The 20,707-nt window shown below is 43.0% G+C and overlaps 1 protein-coding gene across 3 annotated transcripts in view; it reads right to left on the minus strand.

Moving 5' to 3' along the window:
* Window positions 1–17,516, minus strand: part of NMT2 (N-myristoyltransferase 2) — a 60,488-nt gene extending 42,972 nt beyond the window's left edge. For 2 of the 3 annotated variants that reach the window (XM_070800861.1, XM_070800860.1), the window contains exon 1: window positions 17,291–17,515. In XM_070800861.1, the coding sequence (XP_070656962.1) occupies window positions 17,291–17,400 (110 nt within the window). In that variant the 5' untranslated portion in view covers window positions 17,401–17,515. Of the gene's footprint in view, window positions 1–17,290 lie in introns of all 3 variants that reach the window. The other variant, XM_070800859.1, reaches the window with a different exon arrangement.
* Between the last annotated feature and the right edge of the window lie 3,191 nt (window positions 17,517–20,707).

The raw sequence follows: 20,707 nt of genomic DNA on the forward strand, positions 1-20,707 counted from the left end.
TTTAAACAAACATCGCAGCCAGATAACGGAGCTAGAAATATGCCATGGGTAGCATGGTTTTGGAGTCCTTCTATTTCGGGCTTTCCTTCCCCAGGGCTCCCATGGCTGGTGCCTGTTCAGTAGTGAACTTGCTGCACTGTGCTTGTGTGACTTATGTGTGCATTTGTGTCAATAGTGAAGGGCATGGAAGAGAGCTGTTCCTGTTTGTGCCCCTGAGGTCGCCAATGCTTTACTGCCCAATACTAGTAGATTTTTATAACAAGTACTTCTTGAATGGATGAGTGAATAATTCTGGTTCTTGGGGTAGTTCCAATCACACACTGCCAGGAAGAAGATCTCTGAAAGCTACAGTTCTCCCTACCTGCATGGTGAAGCTGATCGCAGCCCATCACCCTGTATTTACTAAGCTGTCTACTATGTGCTCCGCACTGCACTGCATGCAGGGAAAGGGTGGCAGGGGTCTAGCCTTAAGGAGACTAGAATTTGGGAATCAGAGCTGCAAAGTTTATCTTTAGGACAACTGGAACCAAAAAAGATAATGACAAGACTTGGCGAGGATGTGGAAAAACTGGAACCCTCATACACTGCTGGTGGGAATGTAAAATGGCACAGGCACTCTGGGAAACAGTCCGACAGTTACTCAAAATGCTCCACAAAGATCTACCACATCTCTCAGCAATGCAACTCCTAGGTAGATGACTACGAGAAATGAAAATATTTGTGCCCACAGACACTTATACACAAATATCCATAGCAGCGTTTTTCATAATACCCAAAAAGTAGAAGAAACCACCCAAATACCCATCACCTGGTGAATAAAGAAAATGTGGTATATCCATACAATGGAATATTATTCAGCAATTAAAAAATGAAGTATTAATTCATGCAACAACATGAAAACTGTGAAAACATTATACCAAATGAGAGAGTCACAAAGGGCCACACACTGTATAATCCCGTTTATATGAAATGGCCAGAAAAGGCGAGTCTAAAGAGAAAGAAAATGGATCAGTGGTTGTGAGTGGCTGGGAGGACAGGGGGTGTCAGCGGGTGACAGCTAAGGGATGCATGGTTTCAGTTTGGTGTGATGAAAACATTCTAAAATTGATTTTGGTCACAGCTATACAACTCTGTGAATATAATGAAAGCCATGGGACTGTACACTTTAAATGAGTGAATCGCAGGTACATGGATAGTATCTCAACAAAGCTGCTGAAAAAGTGGCAGATGAAATTTCTTCCATGGGATGGAAAGATACTGAGAAGCCCTCAGGATAAGAGGAAAATCCCTGCCCGAGAAGATTCTTCTGGGAAATCCGATGGAGAAAAGGGTTCAGACTCACTGCCTGAAGTTGATTACTGAATCCCATACCTTTAGCCACGGAAATCATGCAGCCCTTTTACAAAGATCTCTTGGATTTTTAAGAAGAGAAGTTCCATTTTCCACCTCCCCCACAATTCATATGAAAAATCCATAAGGAAAAGCGTCCCCATTTTGCTACCCCAGGAAGGCCAGATACTTGCAACTCTGCCTAAAGAGAATCTTTGGCACGTTTCAAACCCCACGGGTAAACCAACGGACTATTTCTCAGCCATGGAGATGTCAAACATTTAATAAGCACATCCTGCAAATCTCTTTGACATAGTCAGAGATTCTGCAGACTAGGACTTAATGGAAAGAGCAAAGCCACATTTTATAGGAAACTGTAAACATTTTACAGTTGCTCCAGGAGAAACAAGTGAGAGAGAGAGAGACCGCCAGCTGCCCACAAAGACCCATTCCCCCTTGGTCTGGGAGCTCACAGCTAGACTATGCTTCCCTGTTGCTGGCAGGTCAGGTACAGTCATGCGACTGAGTTCCAGTCACTGGCATAAGAGTATACGTGAACCCCCACTTTCTGCTGGCCCAGAGAGGAGCCTGGGGGTGCTCCCTCATGCTCTCCCTCCCCCAGGCTGGTTGGAGGCAGGTGTCAGATGAGACAGTAGAGGATGGCAGAGTCACATGATGAAAGGGGGCCAAACCCTGATTGACAAGATGAAGGGAAGTCCCCTTACCATCCATCTGTATACCTGCCCAGGGCTGTCCCATCAATAAGGAAAAAACTTTATCATGTTGAACAGTTACACTGTAGGGTCTAGTCCTTATAGCAGTTTCAGTTCAGTTCAGTTCTGTCACTCAGTCGTGTCTGACTCTTTGTGACCCCATGAACCACAGCACACCAGGCCTCCCTGTCCCTCACCAACTGCCAGAGTCTACCCAAACCCATGTCCATTGAGTTAGTGATGCCATCCAACCATCTCATCCTGTGTCGTCCCCTTCTCCTGCCATCAATCTTTCCCAGCATCAGGGTTTTTTCCAATGAGTCAGCTCTTCGCATCAAGTGGCCAAAGTATTGGAGCTTCAGCTTCAACATCAGTCCTTCCAAAGAACACCCAGGACTGATCTCCTTTAGCATGGACTGGTTGGATCTCCTTGCAGTCCAAGGGACTCTCAAGAGTCTTCTCCAATACCACAGTTCAAAAGCATCAATTCTTCAGTGCTCAGCTTTCTTTATAGTCCAACTCGCATATCCATACACGACTACTGGAAAAACCGTAGCCTTGACTAGATGGACCTTTGTTGGCAAAGTAATGTCTCTGCTTTTTAATATGCTGTCTAGGTTAGTTATAACTTTCCTTCCAAGGAGTAAGCGTCTTTTAACTTCATGGCTGCAATCACCAACTGCAGTGATTTTGGAGCCCAGAAAAATAAAGTCAGCCACTGTTTCCCCATCTATTTGCCATGAAGTGATGGGACCAGATGCCATGATCTTAGTTTTCTGAATAGCCTGTCATAACTAACAGGTCTATTTTAAGAGCTTGATGTATGGTATGGAATGCCAAAGATAAACAACTCTTAAATTTTAAAAAATTTTCTTGGCCGTGCCGCATGGAAGTTGAGCCCCCTGCATTGGAAGGTGGAGTCTTAACACTGAACCACCAGGGAAGTCCCAAGAAACAATTTTAGATTTCAGAGGATTCCATCAGAGGGATCACTTACCCCCTCCCCATAATGACCATTAATAGTTTGATATTATAATTATTTTACAAAAAGTTCCCCTTTGATTTCCAATTTCCTGCATAGAAAATGGTAAGATTATAACTGATTTTAATCATTTCCGTATTTTCATGCATTTTCTAAACTGTCTATAATAACCACAATGCCTTGACAACTAAAATATTATTAAGATACAACAAAGCTCAAGAATAAATAGATCAAAGAAGTGGAGTAGGCAGGCCAGTAACACTCATTACATACAAGAACTTGATATATGATGATTACATCATAAATCAGTAGTGAAATGAGTTGTGTTGGCTTTGCTAACATCTATCCATACCTAGAATAGCATCTGGCATATGATAGATGCTCAAGTAAATATCTGTTGAATGAATAAGCAAAAGAATGACAACAGGGACTTTCCTGGTGGTGCAGTGGTTAAGGCTCTGCACTTCCAATGCAGGGGGTATGGGTTCAATTCCTGGTGGGAGAACTAAGATCCCACAAGTCACTTGGCATGACCAGAACACCTTGAAATAAACATTTTTTTAAAAATCCAATTAAAAAGAATGACAGTAAAAGTCATTCACTTCATATCAGTGAAAGAAATAATTTCTTAAATAAGGACCCAAAAGTACACACTATAAGATAAAACTTGACTACATCTAAGTGAAATATTTTGTGGCAAAGTGATTATAAACAAAATTTTAAAACTACAGAAGGACGTGAGGAAGGAGGTGAGGTATTTATAAAACACATGATAAAGTAGTAATAGCAAGCTCTTTTCCTGCTTACATTCTATCTCCAGCATAGTATAGACAGGCAACATACTATCCTGGTTAGGACTGCAGGCCTTAGCTAGAGTCAGACCACCTGATTTTGAAACCTGCCTCCACTACTTCCCAGCTGTGTGACTTGGAATATATTACTTAACCTCTCTGTCCTTCGGTTTCCTTGCCTGCAAAAGATGAAGTTTTCAAAAGATGATGTTCCCAAAATTGTGAGGCTAAAACGAGTTAATATGTTAGTAGTTGACACAGAGAAATCACTCAGTCCAGGATAGCTATTATTATGATTATCCCGCTTTATTTTTCTTCATATAACTTCTAGAGAGCTAAGAATATAGTATTTATTTGTCTTCTTCTGACTAGAACATAAAATCTATAAGACAGCCTCTTCCATTGTATTCTTAGCACCTTAACAGTGTCTGAGGTATAAAATAAATATTTGCTGGATGAATGAGAAATCAATGTAAAAATCAGTAGGAAGATAAAAGACCAAGAGAAGAATGGGCTGAGGATATGAATAAACGATTTGCAAAAGAGGAAATCCTAACAGTCAAAAAATTTATGAAAAGATGCTCAACCTCACCAGCAATGAGGAAACTGAAAATGAAACCACCTCAGATTCTACTTTTTCTCCTTGATTTGCCAAACATTTTCAAGTCTAATAATACCGGAAAAATGTGAGGTAAGGGAACACTTATATAATGCTGGTACAAGCATTTTGGCAATAAACTAGCACCCCCACCATAACTATCTTCAACATCATCATCACTATCATCCTCATCACTGCCACCATCAACATCACCACATCAACACCATCACCACAATCAACATCACCACCACCATTAACATCATTACCACCATCACCATAACCACTATCATCACCATCATCCTCACCACCACCACCATCACCCCATCAACACTATCACCACAATCAACATTATAGTCATTACCACCGCCATCACCATATCCACCACCACCACCAGCAACATCACCATAACCACCACCACTACAATCAACATCATAATCACCACCATCATACCACCATTCTCATCACCATCATGGTTGTCGGCATAACAGTTAACACTTCAGCGCACTCACGGGGCAAGCACCTTACATATCTACACTATGTGTAAACTATCACAACAACTGTGTGAGGTTAAGTCCTCTGACTATAGTTACTCCCAATTTACAGAAGAGGAAACCACAATATGCAGAAGTTAAATACCTTGCTGAACATCACAGCTAAACAGCAGCAGAGCCAAGGATTCAAATCAGTCACTCAGGCTCCAGGATCCAATTAATTACTATGCTATATCATCTCCTATTTATCCACTGCCCCCGGCTGAGTATCTGTTTAAGTATTTATTGGCAATCTCGAGGTCTTCTTTGGGGAATGACCTCTTCTTTTATGAACATTAAAAAAAAATTAACCAGGCAGTCTTTTATTGAATAGTAACAGATCTGTATGTGTTTGTGTATAGGTGTGTATGTGTATTCTGTTTGGGATCTCAAGTCACTTTACTGAGAGGGAAATGCACTACCCAGGAGAAAATATATATGAGGTGATTTGGCACAGTTTAAGAAAAATATAGGGGTAACCCAAGGAGCATCACAGTGCCCAGTTGATGGAAGAAAACTCACAGCCCCAGTTGCACGGGAGTCAAGCTGAGGTCAACTCAAACTCTCCAGAGTACTGGCCACAGGCTGTTCCCATACTCCATCAGAGCACCCATCTGATACAGGCTGATCACATGGCTGCCCCACTCAAGAACTGATTTTATCGACAGTTCAGGTTCTCTTAATAGAAGCGCCTTGAGTGAGTCTGGTTTTTTGTTTGTTTGCTTGTTTTTGCCCACACCATTCATTTTGTGGGATATTCCCCAATCAGAAATCGAACCCATGCCCCTGCATTGAGAGCACAGAGCCTTAATCACTGGACTGACAAGGAAGTCCTGAGTGAGTCTCTTTTCTCAGCAGCCAATCTGTGCGATTCCAGTCATGACTTCTTCATCTGCTTCCTCCCCAAGTGCGATGCACAGTCCAGAGCAAGAAGCCAACCTTGACGCTCTCAGCACCTGGCTTCATCACAGCACGACCTTCATCAGGATTTCAGCCACCTCATCAATTAGGGAGCTTCATCCCTAGCTCAGCAACTTCCTTCCCCGAGGTTCCTTAGAACCACATCATCTCTGGTCAAAGCAGAAAGTCACAGAGAAGACCTTGGAGCGCTCCAAGCTCAAAGCTACCCTAGAATTTTGTGACCAGTGAGGAGCAGAAACTGACAATGACCTTAATCATTATAAAGGTCAGCCAAGGAGACAGGCAGCGGTAGCTACTGAGGCTGGAGCATGGGGCAGTGGCCACAGTGGGACCAGCCAACAATCCCAATGTTTCCATGTCAGCAGTAGAGGGTGGCTGTCTCTGGCAGTGGCTCACCAATAAGCCCTGGGCAATCCTGGCCCAGCTAGAGTAGGACCCTGGATGATTCCCTTTCCTAGTTTCTGGTCTACAGTTTGTTAACCAATTCCCCCTTTTAGATATTGGATTGTTCCCAAGTTTCTAGTTCTTTCAGCTTTTACCATAATCTAAATGTGGGAAAACAGGTTCTATCTCAGTAGCCTTCTTTTTTCATGATTATTTCATTATTATCCAACACATTTGAAGCTTGCTTCCCATAAAAATCCAATTCTTTCATGTTGAGGTTTGACAGAAAACAACAAAATTCTGTAAAGCAATTATCCTTCAATTAAAAAAGTAAATCATTAAACAAACAAAAATCCAATTCTAATAAGGCTGTGGAAACATGCTCAGTCATGTCCGACTCTTGGCAACCCCATGGAGTGTAGCCTGCCAGGCTCTTCATGGGATTTCACAGGCAAGAAGACTGGCATGGGTTGCCATTTCCTCCTCCAGGGGAACTTCCCTACCCAGGGATCGAACTTGAGTCTCCTGCTAACTCATCATAAAATTTTATCAATACGCACTGGTCAGAAATAGTCCAGCATGAAGTTTAGTCTGTGAAGTAAGACTTGTCTTTGCAGATTATCCAAGATCAGAATGAAGGAGGAAATATTTTAAATGCTCCTAAAAACTGTTTGTATATCTTTAAGATCATTACACATAACTGAAAAACTAAATATAAACTGCTCAGATATTCCACAAATTTCTTAAAAGTGTATTTGCTTGCATTGCACTTAACACTGCTTCAAGATGAAATGGTGAGCAAAACAAGTAGAAAAATCAAGTTTTCCAAAAAGGATTGAGGGTGTTGGTAGAGCATAGCCTTCGAGATAGTCCAGATCAGTGAAAAATTAACCAATTTCCTACAGCCTTTCTCACTCATGCTCACAAATGTTTTTTTTTTTTCCCAATAAAAGAACTATTTTATTAAACATATGAACGTACTGATTTTGTACAACACACATTTCTTTCTCTCCTCTGCCCCAGGAAGCCAGCGCTCTAGAACCCCATGTTTATAAAAACACACTTTGGCAGCTACTATGACAAGGTGAAAAAAGTGCAATTCTGAAAGTGACAACACACAACCAAAGTGGGGAACAGAAAAGGCAGAGCGGAGTGGGCCCAGGGCTGCTCCTCTTCTCTCAGGAGGAAACAATTTAAGAATAGAAACTCTTGAGCATTATTTAAGCAGTACTGCCCAACTCTCTTGGTAGCATCTCTGTTTCAATTCCATTTATCTTGATGTTGTAACTAACTAATCTGTTACTTCTTTAAGAAATTCTGCCCTGGTTTATATCCTTTTCAGTGACCCATATCCCTTTGAGCTTCAAAAACACAGAAGTCGCTCAGTCGTGTCTGACTCTTTGCGACCCCATGGATGGTAGCCCACCAGGCTCCTCGGTCCATGGGATTTTCCAGGCATGAATACTGGAGTGGGTTGCCGTTTCCTTCTCCCACAAATGTTTTTATGATAGAAGATCAGCCCATACACAGTTACACAGTAGCTCCCAATTCTATGACTTTTCTCATTTCCAGATCTTTCAGAGTGAAGGAAGATGATTAACAAGTCAAAAAAAATTTTTTTTCTGGCTGTGATTCATTTCAATATTTCATTACCACTGTTAAATTTAATAAGATTAATGTGCCAGCAAAGTTCACAATTTGATGTGCTTTTCAAATGATATCCCTATTTCTGAATTCTCTTGCTAGATCCAATTTTCATTTTTAATAATACTTCCTCTTTTGAATAATTCCAATGATGCTCATGGACCTAACCAATTCTCTCATTAAAGGAATGTTCTACGTATTGATGAAATCCTTATGGTTACAGCGTATAACAAAACATTAGGCTCCCCCTGCCCCGCCACACTCCCAGAAAAATCTGATGCAGAAGCAAGGGACAAGATGTACCTGGCAGGGAAGGAAAATCATCATCTCAGGCAGTTAAATATGTGAGGAGGGGCAAGAGGCTCCAACAGAAGGAAGGTAATAGCCAGATCTCATCTAGGTTGCAGGGATTCCAGGGACCGATGCCTCTGAAAGGCTAGGTAGAAACACTGGAACAGAGTTTCTGTTCTTGCTTGACCTCGAGTAGAAGAGCTGAGTGATGAGTCTGTGATATGAGACCAAGTGCAAAGGCCAGAAACGAGATGCAGAGAAAACATGATTTCAGGGGGCAGTCAAGGTTCAGAGGCTGAGTGGAGGCTGTGCAGGTGGCCTTCTTCCCCAGGAATCACAAAAGTGAACTTTGAGTTCTCAAACATAAAGGACAGGACCTCCCAGATCCAAAAGGGAGCCAGAGGTCATGGTCCACTTTGGGATGGTAGAAGAAAGAGACAATGACATTTTTTTTTAAAAAGCAAAAGCAGATGCAGACTAGTACACAGAGGATGGATAAAAAAACAACATCCTACCACACAGCACAGGGAACTATATTCAATGCCTTATGACAAACCAGAATGGAAAAGAATAAGAAAAATATACACATGTATAACTTTGTCATAGAGCAGGAATGAACACAACACTGTAAACCAACTATACTTCAATAAATGTTTTAAAAACAAAATTAAAAAATAAAAATGTAAAAAAACACAGAAACACCCCAGAGCTCAGAAAACATGTCTGAAAGAGAAGGAACAGCTGGCAATGCCTAGGATGACAGCTTAAAGGTGGGGACAAGTCAGGAGTCAGTCAGGACAGGTGTCGGTCTTTTGCCATTGTTTATACTGCCCCCGACCTCCGGGCTGTGAAAAACAGGTTAATCCAAGGAGCTCTGGGGGCCTCACAGTACCTGAGGCAAAAGGTCTCTGGTTCTTAAACCTGAGGGATGGGACAGGGCTCAGGACAAAGTGCATACTTGCTAAATCCTACGAATTTGAGAGTCAAATTCTTCAATTTCCCAATCAAGACACTCATACCCAGAGAGATTTATTGACCTCTATTTCGACATCTGACTGAAGGGAAGTTTTTCAATTCCTGGTTTAATACTCATTTCCACACACCACACCGCCTGCCTAAAACTTGTTATTGGGAACAGCTTTTAAATTATTCATGAAGAAATATTTTGAAGAAGTGCTATACATCCAAGTATACTTGTTTCAGCGTTGTTTCATTAGCACAAATGATTGAAAACAGCCTCATGATCTAAGAACAGGGGACAGATTAAATGAGTAATGGGACATCCATGCAATGATGGTACACAGTCTTTCAAAAAATTAGGTTCAGGGTTTCTCTGGTGGGCTCAGTGATGAAGAAACCACCTGCCAAAGTAGGAGACACAGGTTCGATCCCTGATCCTGGAAGATCCCACATGCCTTGAAGCAGTTAAGCCCGTGTACCACAACTATTGAGCCTGTGCTCTAGAGCCCAAAAGCTGCAGCTACTGAGCCCATTCGCCCTAGAGCCTGTGCCCCACAGAAAGAGAAGCAAGCCACTGCAATGAGAAGCCAATGCACTGCAACTAGAGAGTCGCCCCCGCTCGCCCACAACTAGAGAAAAGCCAGTGCAGCAACAAAGATCTAGCACAGCCAAAAATAAAAATAACTAAATAAAAAAATAAAAATTTTTTGGAAAAATGAGGTTGAGGGAATTCCCTCGCAGTTCAGTGGTTGGTTAGGATTCGACGATTTCACTCTCAAAGGCCCAGGTTTAATCCTCTGTTGGGGAGCTAAGATCAGTGCAGCCAAATAAACAAAAAATGAGATTGGTCTATGGGTTTTGATATATAATAGCCTTCCCTGATAGTTGGTAAAGAATCCATCTGCCTGCAACGCAGGAGAACCCGGCTTGATTCCTGGATCAGAAAGATCCCCTGGAGAAGGGAAAAGCTACCCACTCCAGTATTCTGACCTGCAGAATTCCAGGGACTGTATAGTCCATGAGGTCGCAAAGAGTTGGACACAACTGAGCAGCTTTCACTTTCACAAAAATATGTATATGGATTTCCAGGATACACTGTTAAGTGACAATTCAAGGTGCAGGAATGAAGGGGCATGCTGCCATTGGTGGTGAATGCCTGTTCCACGTAAGCACGCTCGTGCACACATGCACACACCCCGCAGCCTTGTACGTGTGTAGGATGCCACCAAAAGGACACGTCAAAACTGGCATCAGGAGATGCTCACGGGGAGGGAAACTCAAGGCTGGCAGAATGAGAAGTCCTCTTCACAGGATACCCTTCTTGTGCTTCTTGAAGTTTGTACCATATGCTCATACTACTAATTATAAAAGACGAAGGTCCCTGCAAAGTCAAGGGTGACATACAGAAGTCCTATTCGTTACAGTACAGGTCGAGCTGTGTGGGTCAAGCGGAAATAACAGCAGCACAGGACACAGACGCTCACGTCTCTCTCCAGGGAAAGTTGTAGCTTCCCTCAATGGGGAAGTTCCGCGCTCCTGCCTACGGTGTACCATGTGGCCCTGCGACAAGTCACCTACCTGTGAGCCAGAGCTTCCTTCCGGTAAAACAAGGGTCTGCCTGAGAAGATGGCTGAGAAGACGGGTGGGGGTGTGATGGGGGCAGAGGCACCGGGTGAAGATGCACTGGGTAAGGGCCACAGGGCCTTTGCCAGGGGCTGTCACCCTCAGTTACAATGACTGGGGAAAGTGCCATGAAAGAAAGGGTGATGGAGCTGGACTCTGAACCTGGAGAAGAGGCGGAAGTGGGAGAACTAAGAGACCACTCTCAGAGGGGCACTGCAGGAGGCTGCGACCTATTGCAGGTGGAGTGGAATGGATGCCACTGAATCCCTCAGGTGAACAACGATGTCTGACATTGAATTTGAACTTGTTTTCTGCCTTAGGCTACAGTCAAACCTGATTCATTGGAAAGACCCTGATGCTGGGAAAGATTGAAGGCAGAAGAAGGGGACAACAGAAGACGAGATGGTTGGATGGCATCACCGATTCAATGGACGTGAGTTTGAGCAAGCTCCAGGAGATGGTGAAGGACAGGGAAACCTGGGGTGATGCAGTCCATGGGGTCGCAAAGAGTCTGACATGACTAAGCAGCTGAACAACAATAGTACTTAAGAATTTCAACTATCCAACTGTCAAACAAATTTTAATCAACCATGTTAAAAGAAACATTGGATTATCTGCATAACCCCTCCAAAGGAAATATTACAAAATCATCTCACACAAAAAAGCAATCAGAAACTAATCAGCCAAAATGTAAATAAAATTGTATTATAAAGATGTGTCAGACAGTTATAATTTAAAATATGATGTTTTTCTGGATATAATTATACTTGTAGTATTTCTAAGATTTTTTAATTTATAATCTGTTTTCTCTTCTCATTCCAATTAAATACCATCTTTGGTTTTCATTATGTGAGAAAAAAAAAAAAGTCTAGGGAGAAATGCTACAGGACCCAAAGCATTCAGAGCTGGTGATGAGGGAGACAGGGGCAATAAGGACGTGCTGGAGGACCATAAAAACCTCAGTAGCCATAAGACCCCCAGGAATATGTATGAGGTTGAGCCATTTTGTTAGATGTTAAAGAAAAGGGTGATCCTGGAAGATAAAATGATACAAAAACCCTTGGTTTTTAGAAAAATGAGGAGAAAAATCCCAGCAGCTTCTAGACTGAAAACAAGGCAAAACAAAGAAAATGAATATGGTTGCCTATAAAAGAAAGAGAAGCAGACAGGCAGAGAAACATCTGTTCCACTAAATGCTAAAGATAATAAAAAGATAATAAAATAATATTTACGGAGCTTGAAGGAAAACGATTATCACAGAATTATGTTTGCATCCAGACTCTGGCTCATGCAAAAAAAAGCATCTTCAGACATATAGGAGGTTAGAAAATATATCATCTACACACTCTAATAAAAAAATTAAATGAGAAAATACTCAAAGAAGAAAGGAGAAGGTGCAGTTTATAAGAAATAGTGGTTAGCAATGAAAACAGTAAAGCTGTCAAGACGGTTTAAGACATTTTTTAAACTATGGATGTGAATATAACACAACAGTTAAGAAAAAAGCTTTAATATAATACAAGGGCAAAAAGAAAAGCCAGATGGAATTAAAATCCCAGATTATTTCAACAAAACCTAGGATATGTAAAGGAAGGAGAAATCCAAATATCCTATACCATTTGTCTTGTTTGGTAGTAGAATATTTTAGACATTGGTTAAGTTTTTACATTGACAGAGAAATACAGGAAAAAAGCATCCTTGTTAGAAACTTAATAGTAATTCCCAGAAGAAGAAAAATAGGATATAAAGCTCCTCAACCATTAGAGGAGAAAAAAATAAAGGATGTATGGAAACTTGACATATTCTGTAAAACACAAGAAAAGAATGAGGAAGTATTCTGAATACCAAGAAGCCTTACAAAATTCAAAGGCAGGATATGATCTGAGCTGTTTAACACATTGGCAACGACCCACATGTGGCTATTAAATTCTATTAGTTTCAAATTAGAATGGAATAAAATTTAAAATTCAGTGCCTCAGTCACACTAGTCACATTTCAAGCGACCAGTGATCTATGTATCACACATTTTCATAATAGCAGAACAGTCTAGCAGACAACACTCACAGCCAGTGCAAAATACAAGGTAATATGAGTCTATATAAAGTATGATCTTATTTATGTTAAATATACATTTACATACACATATAAATATATAAAGGGGTACCCAGGTGGCTCAGTGGTAAAGAATCCACCTGCCAATGCAGGAGACACAGGGTACTCGGATTCGATCCCTGGGTCACGAAGATCCCCTGGAGGAGGGCATGGCAACCCACTTCAGTATTCTTGCTTGGAGAGAATCCCATAGACAGAGGAGCCTGCTGGGTTACAGTACACAGGGTCACAAAGAGTCAGACATGACTGAGCACACATGCACATAAATATATAAACATTTATGTTTATATATGGTTGCGTCAGTTTATATATGATTGAGTTTATATATGATTATATATAATTGAGTTTCTATATGATTGAGTCAGTGAAAAATAAAAAATAACAAAAGCATCTATATAATGTATGATCTTACTTAGGTAAATATATGTGTGTGTATATATGTATATAAATATAAATAACAATAAATTACACGGTTAATAGTGGTATCTCTAAGAAGTAAGATGACTAAGGGACTTGCTTTCTCCATATATCTTACTGTTTGTATTTTCATTAAGCATATTACTCTTCCAAAAAGTAAAAGTCATTAATATATTTTCAACAGGAATAACCGTAGACCAACCAACCAATCTCTTTCTTGAACTTGGTTCCAAACCCTGGGTTAACCCAGTAACTGACTTTAACTTTTATATATCTACCATGTACACTTGGGTTAATAAATAATTTGAAGATAGCACAGCATGTGTCTAATATACTTAGAGACTTTCTTAAGAGTTTGGCCAAGCCCTGCAAGAAGTTTGTTCTGAGCCCCAGAGTGATAGCATCCTTTCAGATGGAAACCTTTGATCATTTTAAATGTTATTTCCCAAATCAGGAGGTTGCTTGAGCAAAAGTTGTTAGCTCACCTTTCCATTTAGATTTACTGTATTAATGTATATGTGTGTTGAGTCTCTTTGATTGTGTCCAACTCTTTGCTACTCCACAGACTGCAGCCCACCAGGTTCCTCTGTACATGGGATTTTCCAGGCAAGAATACTAGAGTGGCTTGCCATGCCCTCTTCCAGGGGATCTTCCCGACCCTGGATCAAACCTTCGTCTCTCGTGTCTCCTGCATTGGCAGGTGGGTTCTTTACCACTAGCGTCATAGATAACAGATCACATTTCAGAAATAGCAGTTTTGAATTATCCCTTAAGTTTTCCATGATAAAAAATATATATTGAGAATTCTAGTAATTTTCTGCATCTTCCCACAGACCCTACAGTTTACTGAAGAAAAGATCAACAACAAAGTCAGAACTAATGACATGGTACACAGAGTAGCTTCCAATATTCTCCCCTTAAATTGGAGGTAAGAAAAGAGAGGTTACTGCTAAGTCACTTCAGTCGTGTGCGACTCTGTGCGACCCCATAGACGGCAGCCCACCAGGCTTCCCTGTCCCTGGGATTCTCCAGGCAAGAACACTGGAGTGGGTCGCCATTTCCTCCTCCAATGCATGGAAGTGAAAAGTGAAAGTGAAGTCGCTCAGTCGTGTCCGACTCTAGCGACCCCATGGACTGCAGCCTACCAGGCTCCTCCATCCATGGGATTTTCTAGGCAAAAGTACTGGAGTGGGGTGCCATTGCAGGGTCTCTGATAAAAGAATTTCAAAGTTTTAAACTTTCCCAAATGCCAGATCTTTAATTTTTGTTAAGAAAAATAATATATTTAAAATGTCTGGGAATAACCCTCAAATACCAAAACTATTTCAGATCTACCCTAGGGGATAGTTCAGTCACTTATCTGCCAACAAAGACATCGTCATATATGCTTATTTTATTCCCTATGTAAATATTCTTGGTAACTATTCACCACAGTGAATAATGAGGGGAAAGTTCTCTGAGTGAAAAGGGGATGAGACACATCAATTTGTCCAGGAAATACGCACTTTGAAAGTCAGTGTTTGTAAAGCAAGGAGAGAGATTTGGTTCTGCTGCTAACTTAAATGCTAATTTAAAAGAATCCACCTGCGATGCAGGAGTCACGGGTTCGATCCCTGGTTTGGGGACATCCCCTGAAGGAAAAAATGGCAACCCACTCCAGTATTCTTGTCTGGAAAATCCCATGCACAGAGGAGCCTGGTGGGCTACAGTCCATTAAGTTGCACAGAGCTGGACAAGACTGAGCACACGTGCACACTTTTCTCCTGAGGCTCTAGTTTTAGTATGTGTAAGACAATAAGTAAATACATTATACTCAACAGTGGATGTAAATTAATTCTTTCAGGCCACAAGTGTACTATTTAGTGAATGACTGCTCTGTGTACTGACCCACACCTGGTAGCCTCCAAGTGATCATTCACCTTTAAAATATCCATTCCTTCAAAGCCTCATTATCTGTCACCTGATTTCAATTGGTGGAGCATGAAGAGGCCAGGTGTAGAAAAGAGGTGTCTTTCAAATTTTAACATTTATAAACTTGAGCTACTTAAGAAGAAAAAAAAATCTAGGTTTCCACTGAGCCATATCATCAGTATCCAAGCCAAATAAAACACAATTACTCCCCCATATTTGGCACATGCCATCTGAATTAAAATCCAAAAAAGTGGTCCAACTAGCACAGCCACTTGGATTTTTACTAATCTCCTTACATTTTAATAGACTACAATAAACCCATTACAACAATTTCTTCCTTCTAGAAGCTTAAATCATGTTATCTGTTCTTGGGGAAAATATTTCAGTCCATTGAGCAGCTCTAATTTTGAGTAACTGTGCTAACGTATAATTAATGTGCCGATGCACTAAACTGAAAACCTTGGAAGAAGGCATGGATATGCTTTCGGGTGTGAATGTGGGAACTGCAAGGTTCCTGGCGGCAGCTTCCCCATCACCTGCTACACAGGTGAGTAATTTTCTGTACCATGGGACATTCTTGACTATATAAGCAAAGAAGTACATAATCAAACCTTCAAAAGGATGAAGAACAACAAAGAGACATAATAGGGGAGAAGACAGACTGTCAAGGATCTTGCTAGAAAGACAGGTGCTAAAGTTTGGGGGGTAACTCGGCACATTTGCATCTGTGCCCATTTCTGGCACTAGTGCCATTGTTTCAATAACATATCTATATTTAGCTATCTATCATAGACGAATTTCTATCACTGCATAAACAGAACTGGAGCTCAGATGTCTGCAGAATTTCCTTTCCTCTCTTTTTAAAAAAATATTCAGACTAGAATTCTAACATTCTGTACTTGCAGCTGCCACTGAAAAATATTCATGCCAATGAAAGATATTTAGTCAGCTTTTCTCTTTCTTGATCTCTTTTAATATTTTATAACACTTTAAAACTCAAAGTTCCTGTCTTAAATAAATCTCCAAGCAGACGTTAAATAGAATGTAAATACTCCACACTTTAAATCATCAATCATTTAAAGAATCCTCTCCATGAACTGAATAAATAAGCCATCTGTGACTAAGGCCTCCCTATCATGTTTTTAAGCTGACCCACTTCTTCGCCAGTCACCATGGTTTGCAAAATCTCACTTCTAAAGGGATAAGTGCTGGGCGCCAGAGCATAGTTCGAATCCAACTGGGTAAAAGGCTAATTAATGTAAACACAAGTTGGGATTTAAAATGACCCCCCTATCTATAAAAACAGAACTTCAATACCCCCCTTCACCGAAGCAATCTTTTCCCCCCAAAGGAGAGTGAATTAAGTCTGCAGCGGGGGAGAATGGGAGCCAGTGAAAGGAAGAAGAAACCTAATCAGGTGTTAAAACGGGTGTCCTTGGACATCAAGCAGCAAACAGGATCTGGTCGGGTCGGCGGGAGCGACCCCCCAAGACTGAGTTGAAATTTGGGTCGGGACCGCTCCAGAGATGCGGACTCGCTCGGCGGGGGCGGATCTGTGCGACCCCAGAAACCCAGCCGGGACCCCCGGCGCCCCCTGCCCGGGTCCGCGCGGGGCAAGGCAGCCAGGGCAGCACAACTTTCCGCAGCTCCCCGGCCAGCGCCGCGGAAACCAGTAAGGGCAAATCTCAAACTGCTCCCCGCCATCGGAGGCTCGTTATCCCGGGGGTGGTGGCGGCTGGGGGAGGGGTGGGAGGGTCTGGGAGGACTTCGGAGGAGGATGACAAGAAGAGGAGAGAGGAGAACCACTTCCCACCGGCCGGGCCGCCACAAAGGGAAGGGCGTTGCGTTCCCCTCGGTGCCACCAAGTCACACGCCGGCTGGGATGCGGACGCGCGAGGCCGGCGGGTGACAGCGGCGTGGCTGGTCCCGGCGCCCCTTCGCCTACCCGCGGCCTCGCCCCCGCCGCCCAGCTCCCCTCGCGAGCCGCACCCCCGGACCTCCAGCAGCCCCGGAGCCGCGCGAAAGCCACGCGGGGGCCCGCCCGCCCCGGAGCCGGCGTCCGCGCGGAGCCCGGGCGCGCCTACCCTTTGGCGTGCTCCGTCTCTTCCTCATTGTCCCCGTCGATCCCGCACGTGTCCTGGTCGTCCAGCTCCAAGCTCTGTTGGCTGGCCGCTGACTCGCTGTCCTCCGCCATCTCGGCGGCGCGGGCTGGGAGGCGGCGCTGGAGGGCGCGAGCGCGGGGGGCGGGCGCGGCGAAGGCGGCAGCGGGAGAAGCTCCCTCTAGCGCAGCTCGCCGTCTCCTCCGGGCGCGCCCGCCCACTCTGCCCCGCCTCACCTTCGTTCCGCCCCGCCTCACCTCGTTCCGTCCCGCCTCGCCCCGCCCCGCCGCGCCGCGCCGCGCCCAGCCCCGCCCAGTCCAGCCTCGCCCCGCCCCACCCAGCCTCGCTCCGCCCCGCCCAGCCTCGCTCCGCCCAGCCCCTCTGTGCCGGGTTTGGGGGCGGTGCGCGCGCCCCGGCCGTCCGGGGTTGGGGGCGCGCGGGACAGCGGCACGCACTGTGCGCAGGGGCGTAGCCCTGGAACTCGCCTCAGTCTTCTGAACGCCGCAACCCGCTGACCGCAAATCCTGAGTCTTCGTTTTTGGAAAATAGACAACGCGATTTTACATCTGTTCATATTAAGAAGAGCTTTCAACTCTGCAGGAAATTCATACTCAGGGGTAGGCCGTGCTCAGACCACTGATTTCCAGAACCCAAACCCCATCCCTTGTGAAGGGATTTCATTTCATACGTCTTTGTAAAGATTGGTAAAGAAGTCTTTGGAATCTTTGTAAAGATTTCATTTCATACGTCTCTGTCCAGTGTACTATAAAGTCAAAGTCTAAACAGTGCTTCCAGCCTTCCCACCTGTCCATTCCAACCGGACTCGTGGCCCTAAAACTCTTGACAGAGGACAGTGTAGAGCTGCCCCTTTTTTTGCTGGACCGCTTAGCCCACAACAGCCATCTTGGGGGAAATGGGGCTTGAAGAGTGTCAGGGGCGTCATTCTGGCGTCCTCAAGTGAAGGTTATGACCTAAACCTCCAAGCAGAAGTGGGTGGCCTTCTAGGCTGAAATGGTTCCGTGTCTCTCCTGGTGAAGGCAGGAGGGTAAGGAGGCACTCCATGGATTGCCAAAGAAAAGGCACATCAAGTCCGAAGTCTTGTTTGCTGTTGCACTCTGTACACCCGGTCCTTCCCTTTGTTCTCCGTTCATGGACAGAGTTCAGGGTCCCACTAGGTTATGGGAAGCCTGCATGGTTTTACAAAGGCAGTGGAAAGATAGTTATTAGAAATGCCCAGTGAGGGAAACGAGACTTTAAAAAGCTACCGGTAATTTTTGGTGTATGTCCTTTTTTTTTTTTTTGCAAAAGGTATTGAGAACATTTTGTGGCTTCTATTTTTTTTCCCCACAAGCAAGACCATGCCCTTAAAATGATAGAAGTACCTAAAAACAAAAATTGTAGAGCGATTTCAAAGTTTACCAGACTTTTATGACTGCCTGAGGTTGAGCTTGCAAAGGTTCTGAAAGAAGTGGAAAATGGGGCCAAACCACGAAGGAAATATAGGCTTTCTTTCACAATTGCAACGATTTCTGAGACCAAAAGTCACATATGAGCTCTGGCTTCAAACTTTAGGCAAATATAGATCAGTGAATTTCCTTTGGTTCCTCCCTCTGGACATAAAAGTTGGATAATGGTAACCTGGTTGGGTAATCAGCAGACTCCTGACCAAGAGCAAATCAGATCAGTTGCTATAAACTACTGGAAGGGTTCTCTAAAAAAGAGAAATGCAAATCAAAACTACCTCACACCAGTCAGAAAGAAAACCTCTACAAACAATAAATGCTGGAGAGGGTATAGAGAAAAGGGAACCCTCTTGCACTGTTGATGGGAATGTAAATTGATGCAGCCATATGGACAAACGTATGTAGGTTCCTTATAAAGCTGAAAATAGAACTACCATATGACCCAGCAATCCCACTGCTGCTGCTACGTCGCTTTAGTCGCGTCCAACCCTGTGCGACCCCATAGACCGCAGCCCACTAGGCTCCTCTGTCCCTGGGATTCTCCAGGCAAGAATACTGGAGTGGGTTGCCATTTCCTTCTCCAAGCAATCCCACTACTGGCCATTTATCCTGAGAAAACCATGATGGAAAGAAACACATTTACCCCAATATTCATTGCAGCCCTATTTACAATAGACAGGACATGGAAGCAACCTAAATGTTCATTAACAGATGACTGGATAAAGATGTCGTGCATATACACAATGGAATATTACTCAGCCATAAAAAGGAACAAGATTGGGTTATTTGTGGAGATGTAGATGGACCTAGAGTCTGTCAGAGTGAAGTAAGTCAGAAAGGCAGAAATATTGTATATTGATGCATATATGTGGAATCTAGAAAAATGGCACAGATGAACCTACTTGCAGGGCAGGAAAAGAGACATAGGTATAGAAAATGGACATGTGGACAGGGATGGGGAGGGGGGTTGAAATGGCAGATTAGGATTGATGTATATACCCCATGTGTAAAACAGTGGGAACCTGCGATGTAGCATAGGGAGCTCAGCTCGGTGCTCTGTGATGACCTAGAAGGATGGGGGAGGTGGGAGGAGGTCCAAGAAGGAGGGGATATACATACACATACAGCTGATTCACTTTGTTGTACAATAGAAACTAACAATGTTGTGAAACAATTATACTCCAATTAAAAAAAGACCAAGGGAAACTCAGCAGACACATATTTATCTGAATTCTCAAGAAATGTCTCCTAAGAACCTCTCAAAAAAGAGTAAGAAAACAAATAATTCTGGAGAAATAAAATGAGAGTATCAAAAACCAGTTGAACACTGGAAAGCAATGATAAATAGGGAATATGTGTTCCCCAGAATGCAAAGAAGTTGGCACAGGTGACTTTTCAGCAGTGGATGGAGGTATTACATAATACGAATGTGTGTCATCATTAATTATGTGAAGCAGGATAGAGTTTGCAGATGACCCTGGTGTTCTTAAACGCTATTGTTATGCATAGAAACAGTAGGATTTAACAGTATGTCTGGCATACTGCTGTCCATGGAGTCTCGAAGAGTCGGACCAACTGAGTGACTGAACAACAACAATGCATAGAAACTCACTATATTTCTAAAAATTATGTCTTCTTTTCCCTATTTTAATCGCAGAGTTTGGGGGATTGGAACCAGATGGTATCCTTAGAACCTCAGATCCAAGATTTCACTGGGGGAAGAGACTACTGCACAGTGGTTACTAGTGTGTTAAAAGAGGCTCTTGGAAATTTCCTATCCTACTTGACTCATCTCTTATTATAGATGGAAGATCATAGTTGTATAATTAGTCTTGTTTTATTTAAACTGCTGTAACTTTTTGCTTTAAAAAACTGTGCTATAATACATGCAACATAAAATTTACCATCTTAACTGTTTCTAAGTTCACAATTCAGTAGC

Source organism: Bos indicus, chromosome 13 (assembly GCF_029378745.1).
Source record: "Bos indicus isolate NIAB-ARS_2022 breed Sahiwal x Tharparkar chromosome 13, NIAB-ARS_B.indTharparkar_mat_pri_1.0, whole genome shotgun sequence".
Lineage (NCBI taxonomy): Eukaryota > Metazoa > Chordata > Mammalia > Artiodactyla > Bovidae > Bos > Bos indicus.